A 19,521-nucleotide genomic window follows, 5' to 3' on the forward strand; every position below is an offset into this window, starting at 1 on the left:
AAACATATAGGTAACTGTAGCTAATAAGCAAAATGCATTAATAATATTTCAGGTCCCAACAGGGAGAAAAAATACACAGCATTTCGGAGGCTAACTGATTTTTGTACAATGAAAACAAATTAAAGTAAGTACTTCCACAGCCTTACCCGTGTGTATTCTAACATGTCGTGTTAATTGACTCGGTTTCTGGAACGTCTTCCCACAGTGAGGACAGGAATAGGTAAACCCACTTCTATCAATGTTTCTGTTGTAAGATCTGGTATTTGATACCCTGTGATTGAAAAAAAAAGAAAGAAAGAAAGAAAAGAAATAATTTTAATATGAATTGAAGAAGCTTCTTTTACCCCATCATTTTAACATAGTGTTAACTTGATGGCAACATAGTATCAGGTGCAACAGTGAAACTCTGTAATGACGCTGAAAGAACATCACCAACAGCTCTTTTCTCAGTACCTCCATGCACCAAGACTTTTGGTTATTTCTGCAGTAAAGATCTGATATATCTTAGAGACTCTCTTCAGACATTTTCAGGGGAAATTCTGCCTACAGTGACCTCACAAACATTTTGGTGGGAACCTTAAACTTTGTGCAACTCTCTTTTGCCTGAACATAGCCAAGTCCTTCATTCTGAAGTAGAATAGGCAAATCTCATACACTGGAGTACAAATGCACTTGCTGAAGTCTAGTAAGAGCAAGTTAAGAATTTAACAACCCGAATATTCACCATTGGCAATCAGACTCTCCAAAGAACCACAGAAACAGAAAATATAAATTCCCAAAATTCATTTCACTAGAAATCAAACTAACTAGTTTACTCATCCTAATACCTCTAAACAGTTGGACACAAGAACAATGGTTTTAGTAGGTAATATATTTAATAACTCAATACAAACCTACCTTGATACTTTAAACCTTTACATTTCTGTTTCCAGATTGAAATTTAGAACACTTGTTTAAACCTTCTGCAATACAACTATTAAGATCTTAGAATATGAATCAACTTCTAATAAGAAGAACTGGGAATAGACAGAATTTTGGTTTTGAATATGTATTTTTCCTCATCTGTTTTCTATAGAAACAGTGAAAATTAAACGAGAGACCAGCTGTCAAGATTTTAGGCTTTTTTAATATATAAAGTAAACCAAGAGAAGTTTTTCTTCATTCCAACCTTAAGTATTTTTCACCTTCCTAAAAGTAAAGTTAAACTAGACAGCTGAAAGAAAAGACAGAACAAATATTCACCAAAAATAAGAACAGCATTTACCAGGCCTCTTTTTCTCCCCCTTCATTTTGTGCTTTTTCAGATTTACAAGAAACTTATGGGAGGCTGTAATGGGGAAAGATGATCAAACTGCAAAGAACATGTAGCATCTTTGCAGAATGAAAGCATTAAAAGTTTTGTCATTATAATAAATACTATGTAAAATTAATATATGTTTGCTTCAATATACTGCTATTAGTGTTTAAAATCATAAACACACTTGAAAAATCACTTTGCATCAGAGAAACTTAACACATGTTTACAAATAGCTGGCAGATGAACTATGCTTAGTATGTGTGCCTAAATACAAAAACAGGGCTAAAAAAGGCCTCCAAAAATAACCACCCACTTAAGAAATGTTTTATAAAGAAAGTGTCATTTTAGAACAGCATACCAAAGAAAAGAAATGATCTGCATAAATCATGGTACTTTGCTGACTGGAAATATTACTCCTGCTTTTCCCAGCTATCACCATAAAAGTAACATCTGCTCATTTTGTTATAATCCCATGATTGTCACCTTATTTTATAGTGAGTTTTCATATGCTCCTTTAGCTGTGAGGAAGTTTCAAATTCTTTTTTGCAAGACTTGCAGCTGTGAGTCCTACTGCCTGCCAGTTCTTGACGATGTTCTTCCATGTGTATGGACAGCTGACTCTGTAAAGTGAATTCATCTCCACACTCCGAACAGATAAGATTCTGAAAGAGATAATAGAGACTGATTTTTCAAACCAGCAGTGCACAAGCTTTGTTCAAGTAGATTAACTTACCCTTCCATGGACATTGGCAGCTGGAAGCAAGCAGCAAGAAGACTTTATGAGCCCTGTGGTATAAATCATGTACAATAATCACTGCAAGATTATATTAATATTTATATTTTAAGAAACTCCACTAGAACTGAGTTCTAAGAAACTTCGTATGGCAGCAGAAACAGGTAGTTCAGTACCATCCTCACCACTCCTTATTTCCTTGGTGGGCTGGTTCAAGACACACAGAGGCTCACCATGGTCTACAGAAACATCTGTAACAAATAATTACTTTCTAACCAAAATGCTTATAACTGAGGATTCAGGGATTTCACACTTTGACAGGCCAAAATTATATTGAATGTCACTTTTAAACAGCATTCCCACCACAGTTACCACTGACTTTTCTTAAGCTTTCTTGACAGTGAAGATGACAGAAATAAAGAGGGACACAATGTTTCTAACAGATACCTCTTCAAGCCATGAATTTCAGACAGGTTTTTTATCAGCTCAGTTATCAATAATTGTGATTATGACTGCAAGTTGAAATGTTTCTTATCTCCCCCCCCCAGCTTTCCTCTCTCATAATGATCAACAAGAAAAGTAAAAACAAGCAAAAGAAAACAACTATGTTCATTTCAAGCAGGATATTGACAAGAATTTTTTAATCAAGAGGAACACAGGTACGCAATGTTATTTCTGGACTGTTTTGACAATAAATTTGTTCTTTAAGTCTGAAAAAAAAACTCTGCAGAATCAAGTTTCCAGACAAAAGCTTAAAAAGCTGAAGTCCTTTAATGAAATTGATTACCAACTCAAAAATTGTCTGTTTAATCTAACCTAGATGACATTCTTACTGCATTCAAGTTACAGAGTAAACAATAAATAACTAATACTTTTTTTTTTTTCCTAGGACATACATTCAAATCTGAATACTTCTTATGAACATCTACTGTTCTTACACAACAAATTTAGTTTATGATTTTAGATTTCTAAAAGTGGGGGGAAATTTTATGAAGGGAAACCTACAATTACTATGCCAAGCTCATGAACCTCAAAACAGAGGGATTTTGAATTGCTTCTCAGCATTTTTCAGACATGCATATGTATCATGTTAAGTTGCAAATACACATATTCTACTAAGCAACTTCTACAAACAAAAGAACAGCCTAAGATGAAGTTGTTTGAGACAAAGTCTTCATTATTCTATTCAGTACTGTTAAATTTGCTATAGGAAAGCAAGATCACAGTAAAGCAGAAACACTACAAAAAACGCACCTATATATCACACCAAACAGACTCTGCAACAGTCAATACCAGATGTATTTTCTTGCTCCTCAAGCAAACAAAGAAATCACCACCATGCACAGAACAAGTAATTGAGCACTGCAACCTCACTATGGTTAAACCCATGATTTAACACTAAACACAAGAAGCTGATCATACACAAAATTCCCAAACTCAGAAAAAAATTTTAAAGCTCTACTCATTGGATTCTGCCTGTTTTAGCTCTCCCTATCCTACTACATGCAACAGCTGAAGAACACTTTGGAACTCATGATCCTCACCTGTTTTGTATCTATGACTCCCTGCATCTGTAAAGGATTTTAATCTGCACTTTTTCAAAAGATCATTGCTCACAAATTATTAGACAGTACAAATCAAATACAGTGAATACTTCTAAAAAAAACAAACAAAAAACAAAACGCCAACATCACATAAAGTAAAACAAAGATCTTCTTAAAAGATCTTTTAATGAAGGAATTTTCATTTTATATCCACCAAATATCCCTTTTAACTTTTTCAACATATTAAGGTGTTACTAAAGCCCAAAAGCCACTCATGTTCATGAAAAAAGAAGATATAGCAGGAGTTCTAATGCAATAAATAAATTGTGTTTCAGTTTTTTATTCACCATTTCTATCTTGCCAGGGCAAAATGTAACAATGAAAACTGTCATGCATTTCCACTGAGGAAATGGACAAGATCAACAAACATCAAGAAGATGGGTCATATTTAAACACGATATATTCTTTATGACTTCTCAAGAGAAAGCTATCCCATATTAGTGAGGAATTTCAAATATGAAGGCTTTTCCCTCACACCAGTTTAGCACATATAAATCACCAAAGAATGCAAGGAGAAAATAGTCTCTTGCAAGCTCATTATCAACAGCCCAGAAAATTCCTTCCAGAACCTCTCACATGGAGCAATCAATCACAAAAATCTAAGTTTCATAGACAGACCCACTCTCTCAAATCTCACTGGAGCTCTTCTGTTCTTTCCCATCTGCATTTGTCTGTAGATAAAGCTGCCTGATGCAGCACAACACAAGGGTAAAGTTCCCCAAATTTCATTTTGTGAAGCAATCTTTTTCACCTCTATGCATGTCCCTTAATGTACATCTCCCCATATGCACCTTTGCTCTGATTTCCAATTTTAACCCTTCTAACAGCAAAAGGACAAAGAGCGGACAGGAGAGAGAACCTATTCCACCGATACTTGTTAACCTGCACATTGTAGAAAACCCCTCAATGACAGCTACTGTCATCACCAATACCCTCTGTTTCAAGTTCAAATTCCAGCTCCTTCCAGGTCCTGTGCATAATTACTGTGAAAGTTATTCCTGCAGTTTTATGTGACTTAATTATTACATTCATGTCTGTTTTATCACAAAACTATTGGGTATTATATTAAACACATTCATTAGCAATTGAAATATGTTCATATTTTTATAAATTTAATTTTCAAGCTACAGGTGGAATTTTATACTGGAAGGCAGCACACAGCCTATTCTTCTGACATCTGCACTGAAGCAACAAAATCAGGACTGCTGAAGTGCATGAAAAATCACTTAGTGGAAGAAATAACTACCAAATAGAACCCTCAGGTGTCTTTCTTGATACTTAGTTTCCTCATTCTGATGTTTCAAGCAATTCATAAATCAAGTTTCTTTAATAATACCAATTAAGCCATTTAACATTATAGATACTTTAACATACAGCAAAATTGGACTATAGTCCACTTAACTTGGCTGCCTACTTGACTGTGCATATGACAAAACACAAACTAGAATGATTAAAGAAGGAATACAATTTCTACAGATGGCATGCCCTGCATCTGATTGAGGGAGAAGTGCACACAGCTCTACTATCCCCAACTTACAGATCAAAACTGCTCTAAGCTGTCAGTAACTGGCATGGAGAAACATACCACTGTCACATTTGTGATCAGAAGTCAGACAATAAAAGTGCATTCCTGATTCAGCACCAATTATCCAATACAAAGTGCAATTTTAGAAAAGCCTTAACAGGAGGTAGAGGCAATTACATCATCAAAAACTTAGTATTTTGGGCAGTGCACTCAACTCTGGCAATTGTAATGCAGTAAAGACTATAAAGTGTGCAAAATACATCACTATATATTAAATACTAAGAATTTAACCAACACTATCAAACTGAAAAATGAAATTTTGATAGGGGAAGGAACAAGTACTCTCAAGCAAAACAACCAACCACACAAAAACAGAGGTGGGATCTGTAGATAAGGGAACAGCTTAATCTATTTCTGTTTCTAATGGTAAGAGTGCCTCATCATGACATCTGCCATCAAACATGATCACACATTATTTCTTATGTGTGGGCTTATCAATGCGGATGAAGTCACAGAAATATCTTCAAAATAAAAGTATGTGCAAATAACCAATCAGTTAATCTTTATATATAGTATGATATGGTATCTATCAAATATGCTCAAGTTTCTTTTGTTCATAAAGACACTTTATGGCAACACTTACTAATTTCTGTAACTAATATTAAAACAGACTCCCTAAGTAAAGTTTTATATTTCTTCAGAACAAAATCATTTATTCAAAATCTAAATTTACAAAAAATCTAAAGCATACAGGTAAAGGATTAAATACAACCACTATGACATGACATGTCTTTTCAAAATTAAGTTAGAAAGTTTAATGAATTACCTCCTCTTTCTCATGTAGCATTATATGTGCTTTGAGACTGGCTACTCTGGAGAACTTCTTGTTGCACACAGGACACGTAGGATCTTCACCATTGTGAGTACATTTGTGAAGTGTCAAGTTGAATTCAACGTTAAATGACATCGGACACTGGTCACACCGGTGAGGCTGTTTGTTAAAATCACAAAAATAAAGACAAAATTCATAAAAAAATAAAGACAAAATTCAGTCTTCCCATAAGCTACATATACCCTGAGCAACACATATAAGCATACAAATCAAAATGTTAAATCAAAAAAAGACCAATTCAAGTACCTACATATGATAATGATGCTTAATAATACCAATATTAATTATTTTATCTTCTTTGCATCTCACTGCAGAAAATACAAATACAGCATTACAAGAGCACAAAGGGAAAGAAAGCAGTGGAACTAAGGAAACCAGAGACTCAAAACTCAGACTGTCTGGAAAGACTGAAGTTTCATAGGAGAGAGGAATGAGCAGAGACAGAAATACGTTTTCCTATTTTAACTGTGATCATGATTCACCCAGAATGGTTGGGCACTGGAACAGGCTCCCCAGGGAAGTGGTCACAGCACCAGGCCTGACAAGAGTTCAAGCAGGACAATACTCTCAGGCACATGGTGTGACTCTTGGGGTGTCCTGCACAGGGCCAGGGGTTGGTCTTGATGATCCTTGTGGGTCCTTTCAACTCAGCATATCCTGAGGTCCCATGAAATCTGCTGAAGTAAAACTAATAATCAAAACAGCAAAACACTTAGTTTATACTAGGCCTGACTACTCTTCACTTGGTATCTACAAAACCAGTTTTCATTCTTTGAGAGCACTTTCACTTTTGGATCAAAGGCTCTTACGTAAGTGTACAACAGTATGGGTTAAACTTTGTCAACTTTGAAACTTGTGTAAGTTGTTCTTTGTACATGTCAACCATCTCCAAGTGCTACGTTTAGGGCACGTTAATCTGTATTTAGGGCTACCTCAAAAAGTGGTAAAATTATTTTCATATCACATGGAAGCAGTTTTAGCTTTGTGAACTAGAAAACGAGGGAAATAAATTAAATGGTTGATATTATGCAACTTGTAGCAAAAGCTTAATTTAAAGAGCCAGTCCAGTCTTAATCTATATTGGTATTCTTCTCATTCTTTCCCAAATTTGATTTGTAAGCAGCTAAAGTGATGACATTAATCCACCGACTAATACATACATACTAAATTAGTATATTAGTAGGGCCCTGTTAATAAATACAAGCATTATTTTCTTTTTATTGCTAATGCGTAGAATCACTTTGTAAACTCTACTGAGAAAAAACTCATACATTTTGTCATCCACCTGGGTATTTTATAAATCAAAGAAAATGGCTAAAATTAAAAATTACTGATCTGGAAACAACAATCTAATTAAAGGACATCAAAGGAAGATCCTATCTCAAAGGAAACAAGAAAAAACATGAAAGTGATATGTCACAAAACTCTGAGGTCCCCAAGTAATAATTATTAGTGGTGGGACTGAGAAGAAATCAAAAAGATGTCTTGTGTTAGCTTCACTTGACAGTACATGAAAATATCAATGTACGCTGGTTATATTGAGCATAATTCATACCTTGTCATTTTGCTCATGATCCCTCATATGGCGATGGAACTGGGTCTCTCTTGGAAAAGACAGCAAACAAATCTCACACTTATGGAAGTTGGGTACTTGGTAGGGAAAATTACCGTTCTCTGTATTTGGTGTCAGAACACCATCTACAAAACAAGCAACAAAACATTTGTATGAAGTCACATTTTATCTACTTATAATTTATTGTAAAAAAATTTGAAGCAGCAACTATTCCAATTCCCCTAAGATTTTTGATGTATCCAACAGTGTAACTTCAAGAGATCTTGAAGATTTCAGGCATAAATATTACTGCTTCTATTGACACTGGATCAATCAAATATATCCATACCTCAAACTGCCAGTCACTACAGACATAAATAATCACCTTTTCCCAGTAATTTGAAATAAATTCTTTCTGTACTCATAAACACCCATCAAGTTTCAAACAAAATGAAACACTGTGAAAACCACTACATATGAGTAAGATACTGCCAGCGGTTACTTTTAGTAATATTACATCACATGTTTCTAAAAATGTTTTTTTGAAACTACATAGTCAGCAATTCTGACTACACAGGTTTTCTGCCCTCCCTCCCTTCCCTTTCTCTCTTTCCCTAAGAAAAATTTAGATGTATTTTCTTTTTCCTCCTTCTGGCATTATAAAAACCTTATTAAAACCTATTTTAAAACCTTTAGAGCTGTAAAACCAGCACCAATGTTTCAAAAAGTCAAGAGAGATGCAATAAACTGCAAGTCTAAGTGCGTACATATTCAATCAATGGAAAGATATATATTTCCTTTAAACAGACACCGTCTGAGCCCATACAGTTTTCTTTTGAACTCCTATAGTCATGTAACTTTTGAAACACCACATCACAAGCTTCTAAATCCTTCTGCTCAAATGAGTGAAGTCAATCCTGTAAATACTTTATGACATAAGGGAAATATTAATCTGAGGAAGTTAAACACATTTTACATTTGAGAAGACACTGCATTACTAAGGAAGTTATCTGTATTTAAGAAAAACTTTAAGAAAAGACACTGACAGGAGGGGTCAGCTTGTGCTGCAGGTTAGGATCATGAAAGACAAAAAAATCTATAGAATTCAGTTTCAAACTGCCACAAATAAAACTGAATCAACAACAGAAGACAAAAAGAAGGGAACATTGATTTTGTTATCTAGATATGCAGTGTTTCTGATGTTTCTCTTTAAGCCAGTACTTTTCTCCATGTATGTAAGAACTAGGCATAGAAAGTAACAACAACACAAGTAGAAGTTTACAGCATCCTGTTTACATTTCCTCAGAGGAAATTGAAGATTATATAGTCCATAGAGTATTTCCACTCTACTGCACCACTTCAAAGTCGTCTCTCATTCACCACACCATTTACAAGGGGAAAGAATCAGTACCTTATGTCCTGATCATTTTTTTTCCCTGTTAAAATTTTCATAAACAAACTTTAAAAACTCGTAGTTGAGGAAACTACAGGAAACATTTCAGTATGAAATCACAAAAAAAGCAAGAAATCACAACAAAAAACAATGCCCTAGGGACTTGCACTTCCCATTCCTGGACTCAATGACCCAATTAAATTTTGCTTTGTAAAGTTTAGTTATCAAAAATTTCTCTGTAGCAGAAAGATGTAAATATCACTAATCATTATCAAGTGTAAACGTACACTTACTGCATCCTTTAATTAATTCATAGTATGCAGACACTATCAATAAAAACCTTGAAATGGCCATATTTCTCCAAAAGCTAAAAACAACAGCTTTAATTACAAGATCAATCCTTTAAGCAAACTTGTGATAAATATGCCGGAGTAGAAAAAAGGACACAAAATCAGTTTCTGTAAATAACAGCATCACAAGAAAAGTGAAAGAAAAATCTACTCCTATACTTGGGCTATATGAAAACATTAAAGCACAAGGCTTTCCTTTCCCCTGGAAAAAGGAGTAATTTTTCAACCCCAAGTAGGCCTGACCTCTCACTTTAAACTGACATCTGAAAAATGATCCAATCCATGACTTTCCAAAGGCCTTCGAACCTCCTCCTTGAGCCAAAGAGATTATTATCTTTAAACATTCACTCTTGAGATCAAAGGCACTGAGCAATATGCAAAAACAATGTGGAAGCAATTGAAGTAGCAAAAATGTAGCAGTGACATCATCAAAAGTGCTAAGTTCTCCACACTTTGAAACAAAAACCCAACGTTTGCTAGTTTCTAAATAATACAGCCAAGTGGCATCGGTCTTTGGTCAATAATCTATGTATCATTTTTATGATATCTATGTATCATTTTTATTAAAATGTGTATCATATCTGTTTTGACCAATACTGATTAATCCACAGGCTGTGAATTTTCTTCCTCAATTTAAAAAGGAGTTTAACTATAGAACAAAAAATTAAGTACCTTGTCATATTTCAGCAAAATTTGATTACTATCATTCTATGAAATCAGACTACCTGATGCAGTACCTCAAAATAGTTCAGCTTTTCTGTAAAAAGACAGGAATGACCACTGCTAAAATAAACAGAAAGAGTCAATAAATTTATAATCTTAAAATATTTCATGGAAAAGAACAGAAGAACAGCCAGAACTTCAAAAAGTGAGGAGCTGAATAAATCACATCCGATGTTGAAGTATCACAAAGTTTTCAAGATCAGTTCATGGATGACCATAAACCCTGAGCTCCCTCCAAGCTGTTCCACTTTCCCAAAGGCATACAGATCCCATGGAAGAAGAAACAGAAGGCACCCATATAGAAAATGGACTGCTTACATTTGTAACATTTTAAGCATGAATCTTTCAAAGAAAATTTTTGTAACTCTTTCCAAAGCCAAATCTTACAGGGCTTTTTTGGTACTTTGTTTTTTTTGTCTTTCATATTGCTAAAATGCAGAGGAAAGACATTGGGGAATCAGGACTGGACTCTAGAATCACCAACTGGACTGTAAAGTCCAGCTTCTCTTGGCAGAAGACTCTTAGTGCAGAAATCCTTAAGGACAAGGCACAGCAATTCTGAAAGTTCAATTGCTTCACTTTTACTCAAAGGGCAGGACTGCTATCTAATACAGGTTTAAATTAAAACACAAACTCATTTATTCATTAACACTATGTCTGAAGTAGCCTGTGAGAGAGATGAGACTATAATGTCTTTTTTTCCTTTGTATTGTCACTGAAACAGTCTGGTCCTCTATCACCTACTAAAAACTGGATATTTCAGAGAGTTGTACAACTCCTTTTTATTAAAGAAGTCGGAAGTGACTTTATAGCTTACTCTTCTATTAACAAGGAGAGCATTAAGAAAAATACCCCTCCTGAAATCAAACAACTGGGTAACACAAAGGCCTAAACTGTTACACTGCATTTAGAATTAGGAGGACAGTAAAAAAATGAAAGACACTGTCAGTTAAAGAAGTAACAAGAGAGTGAGCCACATTTTGACTTTTCGGGCAGGTGTCACAGCCTCATGAAGTACAACTCATGTCTGTTTTCATTTCAGTGTTATAAAAAAAAACAGTTTCAAAAATGAAATAACCGTTTGACACAATTTGTTTGTTAGAAGAATCAGTATCACAATGAAAACTTTATTTACACTGATACCTCTATCATAACAAGTCAAAGTAATAACCTATACTACTGTATTTCAGATAAATCAGCAATAAAATAATCTTTCCTATATCAGAGGGAGAAAATGCTTTTGGTGCATCAGCTTGGATCATCAAACAAGCCCAAATGCTGCAAAATACTGAACCTATCTTAAAGACCAATGCTTTTGAATGCCAAAAAAACATGCAGACAAAAGCAAGTTCAAGAAGCTGGCAGTGGGGCATGAACCTGTATTTTTAAATGCACTGAGAAATTTGTCAATTTTAAAAAAATACAAAAATTCTAAACATTCCCTGGGTACCCAAGTAAAAAAAAATCAAAAAAACCAACATAATGACACAACATTTGATGGACACATTCATCACTTATCATATTAGCAAGAATCTCATTATTAGCCAATATGATACTTATGCTCTCAGAAAAATATAAGTATTAGAAACACAAATTAAGCAATCTATTTATTGTCAGGTATACTCTGGCGGATGAAAACACAAGTCTGCTTTTTAAATTAATTCAAAATTCAAAATGCCATTCAAGCCAAAAACACTGAATTAAAAGTCTGAGGTTCCAGTTCAAGAAGACATTAACTGATGTAGTATATAACATCAACACAATCGCAATCACCAAGAAAAATTGACATGCTCTTATTAGAGAGCAACCTCTTACTAATATCCATAAACAAACACAGAGAGAAAACAGAAAATGACTATCTAAGTAACAAACCTCATGAAAAAGAAGTAATTCTTTCAGGTCTGCACACTACAACAAACTATAAAGCTTGCTGAACAGAAGGAAAGTTCCAAACATTTGCATTTATTAGTATTAGCTGCATAGAAACAGTGCAGAAGCTACTGTCACTTTCTATTTTCTTTTTCAATTTGCATCTTAGTCTAGCTGCAACATAAATCAACCTTATTCCTTCACAGCTTGGGAGAGACAGTCAAGTATCAATACAATTAACCTAAACAGGGAGCACTTTGCTCATTATGCACCATCAAACACATCTTTGTCAACATGCACTTTCAAACATATTTTTGTCTATATTCTTACAGTTTGTCCAAAGTGCCAAAAATAGAATAATCAGATTTGCGAAATACCTATCAATGATAACAAACTTTCAGTTTAAAGATGGTCTTACTTGAATACTTCTAATGTTACAACCTGTAATGTCTTTTCCTGAATTTATTGTCTCTCACAGAGCAGCAACAATCACTTTGGCTGAACTTAGCTGTGATACAGCCTTCACCAACACTTGACCTCAGAAGTTGAGTCAGCAAGAAGGTGCTCTCTGCTAGAAGCCACAGATGACAACTCAATGTGGAAGGAGGAAGACAGAATTAGAGCACTCCCAGCCATTCCCTCCTTATGTAAGCAGCACTGTGCCTCATGGCAGCCCACAGCCCTCTCTGCAAGGCGCAGATGGACTCATTCAGCTGTGAATGCAGCACAGCCTTATTAGATCTCTAACAACCTCCTCGAATCTGACTGAAAGGACATTGCAAATAAACACTCAAGCTTGTAAAATTCATGGGTGAAAACTTGTCACTTATGTTAAATGGCAGCTAGCAAGCCTAGGGACAAAAGGGTATGACCCTATCAAAACCTATTTACTAATTTATGAGTGGAAAGAAAAGTGGTAGGACAAGAGAACAAAACAGGGATGGCAATACTGACATTTCCTCATACTACACTTGAACTCATAGAACACAAATGATAACGAATCATTATAAGATTTTGCTTAGTTCTGCATTCATAAAAGCAACAGGTAAGTTTAAATCTAGCTTAGCAGCCTAAACAAATACAGCAATTCCTTCTGACTCGTAATGGGAAGAGAAGGAGAAAGACTCAACTCTCAAAAAAATCCAGAAATCAATCAAGATTTGCTCATATAAGACAAGGTATTTTTATTATGCTTTGGTCAACATTTAATCTGGAACACACTGCTGGGATGGACATCCAGGGGCCAGTCACTTGGCATGTGCCAGCACAAAGTAGATGCACTCCTTTCAGGGGCAGAGTCCTGACAGAGCACAGCCACACTGCTGCACTTCTGCTCCAGAGAAGCCTGAATTAATTGTCTGAGGACACAGAGTTCACAGCTCCATCACAGCCAGTTGGATGCTACTTAGGTTGCACTGCATCTGGCTGGGATAGAGTTAACTTCCTTCCTAAAAGCCCATATGGTGCTGTGTTTCAAATTTGTGACTAAAACAATGCTGCTAACATCACTGCTTAAGCTATTGCTGAACAGCACTGCACAGTATGAAGGCCTTCTCTGTTTCTCACTTTGCCCCCACAGTGGGTAGGCTGAGGGTGGGAGGAAGGCTGGAGCTAACACAAAGGGATATTCCAAGTCATAAACCATCATGCTCAGCAATATAAAACTGGGGGTAGGTCTTCCAAGGCAGTGGTCTTGAGACAGAGACTGAGCACCAGACTGCACCTCCGTGAGTGACGGCAAACATGTACCTTGCATCGCTTAGTTGGGCTTTGTGTTGGTTGGCAATTTGGTTGTTTTGGGTTTGTTTTGTTTTGGTTTTTTTTTAATTTGGTTTTGGGGGTTTTTTTATCTTTTTTTTAACTTCCCCCTTTATTTCCTCAACTGCTTTCATCTTAATCTACAAGCTTTTTCTTGCTCTTGTTATTCCCATTCTTTCTCTCACCCTACTGCAGGAGAAAGTGAGCGAGTGGTTGAAGGATGCTAAATTGCTGGCCAAGGCCAACCCACCACATAGATACATCACCTTAATCTACACAGACAACTGAAAATTGGCATTTCCTTCACCAACTCTGAGCGCTTTGTTTGACATTTAGGTAAATATTGCCATATTTATTGCTAAATACTCCAAAACAGGAGTTACACCTTTTTTGACTGCTGCATATGAATATACCAACCTACCATTTTTCAGCTGTTTGTTTTCACATGATTCGGATTTCTCATGTGTGAAACCATGACCTTTACCTGTGCCCACCGCTACACTGCTAACAGAAGCTTCTGAATGAACTAAATTATTTACTACATGGTCTTCCCTCTTCCAGAGAATGAACATAATCCAACTGCAGCAATAAAACTCGAAACAGGGACGTGAGAGATCTCAAATAGAAATTTTAATTATATTTGGAAGCACTTAACGCATGGGAATAAACGAGGTATGAAGGTATGAGCACAGATGCAATTGGAAATAAAATTTCTGCAACTGGTAGAAGCTATGAACAAGGGACAGAACAAGAACTGAAGCTATCACACAGAACACAAGTTATTCAACTGCACAGATTGCTTGGGAAAAAGCATGGACATTATTTCAAGTATAGTAAGGAACTAGTGTGGAATTAAAGCACACCACTGTAATCCAAGTTTATCATCTTTATCACCCAACACACCCCTTTGTATGTAAATGTGGATTTTTTTTTTTTACTGCAGAACAGTGAGATACCAGAGTATCACCATTAAAGCTTAAATATAAACATTTTCTAAGGCAAAAGCTTGAGCAGTTGTTCCTCCTGCATGTTTTCTAAAGGAATTACCTATACCTATTGTATTTGAGAGATTTAGTTCATACCACACAAGATGTACCATAACCTCTTCATTCTTGCCTAAATGACATCACTCACCTATTCTTCTCTAGTCAGAGGTCACCACACAAAACCTTAGTGCACAACTACTAAAATAATCTACATTAAAAAATGTGATAAGATTTAACCAGTGCATTCAAATTTCAATCTTCTTCAGTAATATAAAATTGACATGTAAAGCCTCTAACCTGATTTTCCCCTAATTCAATGTATTCACACCCTAAATGCTGCTAGAGGACTGACAGCAGTAAACAAAATACAGCCAGCTCTGCAGAGGCAGACTTAAAAGTTACGTCATCTCTGTGTTTCCTTATTTTGTCTATTTAATATTTATCACTCTTCATGTGCGAGTTCTGTTAACAATTCAGGCCCTCTGAAGACATGAAATAATCAAGTTTTAACTGCACTCATAAAGAAACAGTTCAAACTTGTTTCAAACTAGCCCTTGGGTTTAACAAAGGACATACACTCCAGGCTTAAAAACTGCTTCATTACACACTGAAATATTTCATTTTGCTGTTCAAAGCATTCCTTTCCTGCCATTTGAAAATTATCAGATAGCAAAAGTCAAAACTGCTCATTTCATGTTGATGCTAGTCAGTGACAAACATCACAGGTAAAAACAGAAAGGCCCTCTCTATGGCAGGAGACTCCACAACTCCCATGCATAACCACTGCCTGTGCTCAGTCACCCTCACAGTAAAGAAGTGCTTCCTTATGCTCAGACAGAACCTAACATGTTTCAGTTTTGACCAGAGAGGTTAATTTGAGCAGTTCAACTGAGTTTCAAAAAAAAAAAAAATGCAAGATGGTTTTGGGAAAACAATACAATACCAAAAAAAGGGAAACAATCTTTTAAAATATCAGCTATTAAGGTCAAGATATTATTTTAACTACTGCTGCCTAGAGTTCAGTTTTCTTATCCAACATATTTAATTTTCCTAGAACAAAACACTTGCTCTAGTCTTTGACATGCATGGTGGTTAAAGTAGTCTAAGGAATCTACATATAACATTATTGATTTACCTTTATTTTCTCCCAAAACACATTTGCCATAAACATACAGACTGTACAACTACAGAGAGCAACACTTCCATGAAAGACATCAGCACAGCATGGCTGTAAGAACTCCAAGGACCACACTTCAAAAAAGTCTAAACCCATGCAATCTACTAAGTAAAAGATGTGAAACTTATTTTTGTAAACACCTATTTTCTAAATAAAATTTCTTCTGGTAAAAGTGAAACCCATGAAATGCACAACCAGTTTTCAAAGCCTGTATCTGAACAGGACAAGCAGCCAAATGTCCTGAGAACATAAATTTCCCAGATTCAAGCTGTCCTGTTTAGCCAGAGCTTCTTCAATCATGACCATTATTTGTCACAGAGAAGTGCAGAAAAAAATGTGCTGCTTGCCAACATTGACTTCACTGCTTTCCCAAACTGCTGAAATATCAAGGACCAAACCCACCAGAATCCACAAAACTTGCCTATTTAGGGCAATCCTTGCAATTGTCTCTCAATCCCTGTGATAACCCTGGACCCTGTAATTCTCAACTGCATTCAAACCACCTCTATGAAAAAACGTAATTAATAATTTGGCAAACTTCTTTTAAAAGAAATGAAAGTGTGAAAAACAGAGAATGTGATGAAACTCACAGTAAGTTTTGTCAGCCATATGCACATCTTACCATAGCAATAGTCCAAGATCAACGTCCAACTACAAGCAAAATGAATACAGCTAGTAGGCTGTAGTTGCCTGGACAGCTTGTCTCAATTATCATCCTTTTCTCATTTGTACATCACGCCATTACTCTAGGACTTCACACATGTATGACACATACCCTTCCAAAAACCACTACAGTACTAAGTAGATCTTTGAGTAGATTTTGAGTTTAAATAATAAAGGAAACAAGCAGATAAACAAAAACACCTCAACCTCCAAAGCTAGTAACATTGAAAGTTCTTTGGAACTTTCTTTATATCCTTATTACTTAGTGATCAAAGGGTGACATCAATAGCTACAACAGAATTAACAAAAAAAGAAAAAAAAAAAAGAAAAAAAACCCGCCAAAAGAACCCCACCACGTCTGATAGGAACCTGTGGCCCATCTGGCTTTCCATACTGTAGAAAAAATCTTGTCCAACTTTCCAACCCTCACGTAACAGTACAGCTTTTTCTTTGCCTGTCAGTACATTTCAATTCTACAAAATAGTATTCCACAGAAGCCTCACCTACACATTCCTATTGCAGGGCCAGACTTCACCTGAAAACATTAAGAAAGCAAAATATTCTACATACATACTGAAAATATTAATTGGCTGATATTTCGTTACTGAAATAGGCATTGTATTAAAATGCTTTATGAAATCTTTCCATTCTACCAGTTAAAAAATACATATTTCAATTAAATGCCTACTGCTACGTGTTTGTGCTGAAGGAGAAGTCACTTAGGAGGGTTTCAGGCCTACCTGAATCACAGCATTTTTTGTTTGTGGACCTTATTTCGATATTGCTCACGGAACCACAGTAACATCAGCAGGAACGAACTACACAAAAGAGCCATAAAACTCACCAGCTACCAACTGCTGTCAAAAAAAAAAAAAACCTCCCCAGTCCTTCAAACCAATCCTGCCCTCAAAGTGCTCCCCAGATATCAACGGCAATAAAATACAATCAAAAATGTTAAAACCTAGGCGTGAGACTAATACATGTTGGGAGAGAAAACCAGCTTGTTTTGGGGTTTTTTACACATATATTCACAAAGAAAACGACTGCAAAGGTGTTTTTAAAGGAAAACAACAAGAAACTTAAAAATAACATCGTCCTTGTACAGCACCGAGATGGACGAGCTAAACCTCATTTTGTATTTGTTTATCATGCTTTATTCGAAGGTCTCGTTAATGTGGCCGGGACAAGAGGGAGAGGGGCAGCGGAAGGAGCCGGAGCCTTCCCGTCCTGCCCGCCGCAAACCGGCCCGAGCTCTTCCTCTGGCTCCGGGTTCCGCGCCGCGGCAGCAGCAGGAGGAGGAGGAGGAGGAGGGCCAGGCCCAGGCACCTTCCTCCGCCGGCCATCACCGCCGCGGCCCCGGCGGGAGGCGGCGGTCAGGCCGCCCCGTCCGCGCCGCTCGGCCGCTGCCCGCCCGGTATCATTCCGCAGGGCCGGGCCCGGCTCCCTCCGCTCTCCTCCCCTCCGCCCTCTCGCCTGTACCCTCGCACAATAGACCCGGCCTTCCTCCCCCATATCCGGGGACTATATGCGGAGCCCGCGGAGGCTTCTCGCCTCCCAGCCCCGGGCGCGGATCGCGCCAGCCCGGCCGCGCTCGTTACCTGCCTCGGCGCCGGCCTCGCCACTCTCCCCGCCGGGCTCGGGGGGCCGCCCCCTCGGCATGGCCGCCCCCAGCCCGTCCCTCCCGCCCCCCCCCGGCGCACGCACACACGGACACACCACACACACACACTCTTGGCAACGGGCGGAGGGGGGACGGCGGGGCGGGGACGAGCGGGCGGGCCCGGCTCTACACGCGGGCCGCGGGGGGCGGGTGCCGGCGCTCCGGGGGAGGCGGGCGGGGGCAGCGGCGAACTCACGGCAGGGCCGGGCGGGCGGGGGGCGCACGGCGGGTGAGGGGCGGCGGCCGCCCCCGGTGCGCATGCGCCGGCCCGTGCCGGCTGGGGGGGGTCGGCACATCCGGGTGCGGCAGCGGGCGGGGCCGCGGGCGCCCTTGTGGAGCGGGCCTGGGAGTGGGAACGGGAGCGGAGCAGATCGGGTTTGGCGCGGTGATGTGCCTGCCTGTGGCTCCCATCTGGACCTGTGTCCCCTGCACTACCTGAGCCTGCCTACCTGTGCCCCTGCAGTAGCTGACCCTGCCTTGGCGGAGGGGTTGGACCAGAGGTCCGTTCCAACTCTTAAAGAGTTCTGTGATTTTGTGAGGGTGAGAGCCTTAAAGTTGGCAGGACTGGCCAGAGCCGCGTGGTTAATGGCCTGAAGTTGTGTCAGGGCAAATTTAGGTGGGATATTAGGTATTAGGAAATGGTTCTTCGCCCGGAGGGCATCTGGGTGCTGGGACAGGCTCCCCAGGGAATGGTCACAGCACCAGCCTGGCAGAGTGCAAGGAGTGTTTGGGTCATGCTCACAGGCACAGTGCAGAACAGGGAGTTGGACTCTATGGTCCTTCCAGCTGTGGGTAGTCTGTGATTCTGTGGTTGTTGCCTGCCTTCCCCTTGCACACCCTCCATGAATTCTGGTTTTAGGCTGAGGGACGCAAAACATGAGCACATGGGACTCACCTGGTGCCCAGGAAGGTTGCAGCCTCCAACCCAACAGCTGCCAGGGCAGGCGGAGTTTGCTGCTGAAACCGACTGAACTTGCTGGAATTGTTTGCCTGGGTTGTGCCCTTGCCAAGCTTTGCTACCTGAACCAAATTGCTGCGTAAGGAGAACTTAGAATCACAGGGTGGTTGGGGTTGGAAGGGACCCTAAGGATCATCTTGTTTCAATGTCCCTGCCCATGAGTGGTGACACCTTTGACTAGGCCAGGTTGTTCAAGCCCCAGCCAACCTGGCCTTGAATGCTTCCAGGAATGGAGCATCTACAGCTTCTCTGGGCAGCTTGTGCACTGGTCTCACTACCCTCACAGTAAATTCCTTTCCAGTATCTAAGCTACCCTCCTTCAGTTTAAAATCATTCCCTCTTGTCCTGTCACTCCTTGTGAGGGAGCCTTGTCAGAAGTCC

At 38.5% G+C, this 19,521-nt stretch overlaps 1 protein-coding gene across 5 annotated transcripts in view; it reads right to left on the bottom strand.

Annotated features, from left to right (window-relative positions):
- Positions 1 to 18,457, bottom strand: part of ZNF236 (zinc finger protein 236) — a 76,314-nt gene extending 57,857 nt beyond the window's left edge. For 3 of the 5 annotated variants that reach the window (XM_077784623.2, XM_077784620.2, XM_077784610.2), the window contains exons 1-5: positions 18,379 to 18,457; positions 7,607 to 7,749; positions 5,986 to 6,150; positions 1,781 to 1,959; positions 147 to 271 (exon numbers count right to left, since the gene is read on the bottom strand). In XM_077784623.2, the coding sequence (XP_077640749.1) occupies positions 147 to 271; positions 1,781 to 1,959; positions 5,986 to 6,150; positions 7,607 to 7,749; positions 18,379 to 18,442 (676 nt within the window). In that variant the 5' untranslated portion in view covers positions 18,443 to 18,457. Of the gene's footprint in view, positions 1 to 146; positions 272 to 1,780; positions 1,960 to 5,985; positions 6,151 to 6,533; positions 6,726 to 7,606; positions 7,750 to 18,120; positions 18,275 to 18,378 lie in introns of those variants that run through there. The other 2 variants (XM_021530845.3, XM_085571845.1) reach the window with 2 other exon arrangements.
- Between the last annotated feature and the right edge of the window lie 1,064 nt (positions 18,458 to 19,521).

Source organism: Lonchura striata, chromosome 2, assembly GCF_050655825.1.
Source record: "Lonchura striata isolate lonStrDom1 chromosome 2, ASM5065582v1, whole genome shotgun sequence".
Taxonomy (NCBI): Eukaryota; Metazoa; Chordata; class Aves; order Passeriformes; family Estrildidae; genus Lonchura; species Lonchura striata.